Source organism: Telopea speciosissima, unplaced genomic scaffold, assembly GCF_018873765.1.
Source record: "Telopea speciosissima isolate NSW1024214 ecotype Mountain lineage unplaced genomic scaffold, Tspe_v1 Tspe_v1.0016, whole genome shotgun sequence".
NCBI lineage: Eukaryota > Viridiplantae > Streptophyta > Magnoliopsida > Proteales > Proteaceae > Telopea > Telopea speciosissima.
This window is the reverse complement of record NW_025317352.1, coordinates 395,941-398,330: the sequence shown is the minus strand read 5'-3', so window position 1 is coordinate 398,330 and position 2,390 is coordinate 395,941. Positions and strand designations below refer to the sequence as shown.

The 2,390-nt window shown below is 47.4% G+C and overlaps 1 protein-coding gene across 1 annotated transcript; it reads right to left on the bottom strand.

Annotated features, from left to right (window-relative positions):
• Positions 1-1,363: 1,363 nt before the first annotated feature.
• Positions 1,364-2,098, bottom strand: LOC122647268. Its single transcript, XM_043840700.1, has one exon. It carries the CDS (start codon positions 2,096-2,098, stop codon positions 1,364-1,366), a length of 735 nt encoding a protein of 244 aa, XP_043696635.1.
• Between the last annotated feature and the right edge of the window lie 292 nt (positions 2,099-2,390).

Genomic DNA, 2,390 nt, shown 5'->3' with positions numbered 1-2,390 from the left:
TTTCTTGTCATTCTGGTGCAAAGGTTCTCTTCTTCTGGAACACTAGTTTGGCATTAGGATAGACGCTGAGCTTGTGTTCAGCTATCTTTCTGTCTATCCCCGACATGTTGGCAGCTGACCAGGTGAATACGTTCGCGTTAGCTCTCAGGAAGTTTATGAGGTTGGTTTTTCTCTCGTCGGTTAGGCTTGCGCCTATCTGGTTAATGCGCATAGCATCCCCTTCTACTATCTCCACGGGAGCCAGGTCCTTAGCGGGTTCACTCCTTTCTTGCTCTCTGATATCTCGGTTATCATCTAAATGGATTAGGTTCATTTGTGTCTCCTTCCCTTTGGCCCTCAAATATCCTTCATAGCAACGATGGGTCGTTACTTGACTTCCTCGACATTCTCCAACCCCGTGATCGATTGGGAACTTTATGACTAAATGTGGAGTGGAAACCACTGCCTGCAGAGCGTTGAGACCAGGGTACCCAAATATCCCATTGTGTGCGGAATTCACCTTCACCACCAAAAAGTTCATCATCACAGTAGAGAGTATGGGTTCTGTTCCCACCGTGACCAGTAGCTCGATCGATCCTTCGACCTGCACGGGGGCCCCATTGAACCCGTACAGAAGAGACTCCACTCTTTTCAGCATTTCGGACTTCAGGAGCATCTTTTCAAACGCATCATAGTACAGGATGTCAGCTGAACTCCCGTTGTCCACCAAGATCCTCCCCACCGTGCAGTTGGCAATTATCATCTTCATCACCAGGGCATCATCATGGGGCGTCTGTATATCTGCCAAGTCTTCATCAGAGAAGGTTATAGGATAGCTGGTTCTCCTCCTTTTAACCGTGGTCTCAGCTTGGAGCACATTCCGTGCGTGTTGTTTTTGGGAGTTCGAGGTTTCTCCCCCCATGCCAGGTCCACCAAATAAGGTCGTGATCTCCCTCAGTGGCATATTCTCAGCGTGGGGTTTACCCCGGGGGAGTTCTTCTTTATCAGCCTTGGGGGGTGATCTTTGCCTTCCCTTGGGTTCTCGAGCTCGATAATCCGTCCTTCGATCATTCGCCTCTTTCTTGACGAATCGGCCGAGGCGCCCTCTCTGGATGAGCACCTCTATGTTGTCCTTTAACTGTCTGCATTCCTCAGTATCGTGACCATGGTCTTGATGAAAATGGCAGTACTTATTTTTTTTGTGCTCATGCGTTGGTTTGACCATCTTGGCTGGCCACCGTAGTGTCACCTGATCTTTGATCTCATTCAATATGTGTGCCCGGGTATGTGTCAGGGCTGTATAACCTGGCTCAGATTCCCCATCTACAGCCCTATGAACCCAAGCTTTCTTATCATCTTTCTTTTTCTTGCTATCCCCATCATCTCAGCTGTGTTTTGCGCCGATCTCTCGAGAGATCTCTTCCTTCTTCCCCTGAGCTTTCTTCTCGGTTTTATCTTTTCTCTCTGCCACAAGAACTTCAGCCAAGTTGATGTACTTTTCACATCTTGAGAATAATTCATACATGTCTCCTGGTTCATCCATAATCAAGGACTTTTTCAACTCGACATCTCGGATTCCGCTATGTAGAGCTTGAAACTTCACCACAGGATCCAAGTTTTGCACCTGCGGGGCTTCTTTATTGAATCCTATAAGAAAATTTCTAATGGATTCTTCAGGTTGCTGCTTTATAGCCAAAAGATTGGCAGTTGTTTTCTTGTGTACCCTACTGCTTATGAAGTAAGCCAAGAAGGCTCGCCCCAGAGCTGTGAAATTAGAGAAAGATCGTGGAGGGAGACTAGAAAACCATTGGCACGCTGCCCCCTTCAAAGTGGAGGGGAAAGCTCTGCACATTATAGCGTCTGAAGCTCCTTGAAAGAACAGGAGGGACTTGAAAGTTTCCAGGTGATCCTCTGTGTCCATGGTGCCGGCATATTGCTCTATGGTTGGCATCTTGAACCCTCTTGGGTGGGGTTCGAGCCGCACCTCATCTGTAAATGCCAGATCTGTAGTAAAATGAAAGTTATGAATTGAGGCCTGGTTCTTTCCTTTTATGACTTCTTGTAGCTGATCTTGGAGTTCCAAGACCTTGTCGTTCAGGGCTTGTTCAAACTTTATCATATGCAAATCTTGATTCTTGGTGATTCCTAGAATCTCCCTGTTCTTTCATCGAGTATTATTTGCATTGTTGTGATTCTTGCTGTGCTCTGGGGAACGAGACATTTCTTTGTTTGATAATGGTGGTGGGGGTATAGGAATCCCCTGTAGAAGACCGCATTGCATTTCCAACATTTGCTCGATCTTATCATCCCAGCGAGCCTGCATCGCGTTGAACTGCTCCACCGTCACGTAACACGGTGGGTCTCCTGGGAGTCTCGGCGGAGTTTCTGCCGCATACGACGGCTTCGGATCT

Coding starts and splice junctions, on each gene's coding strand:
- LOC122647268 (XM_043840700.1), bottom strand. CDS start 2,098: ATGATAAAGTTTGAACAAGCCCTGAACGACAAGGTCTTGGAACTCCAA.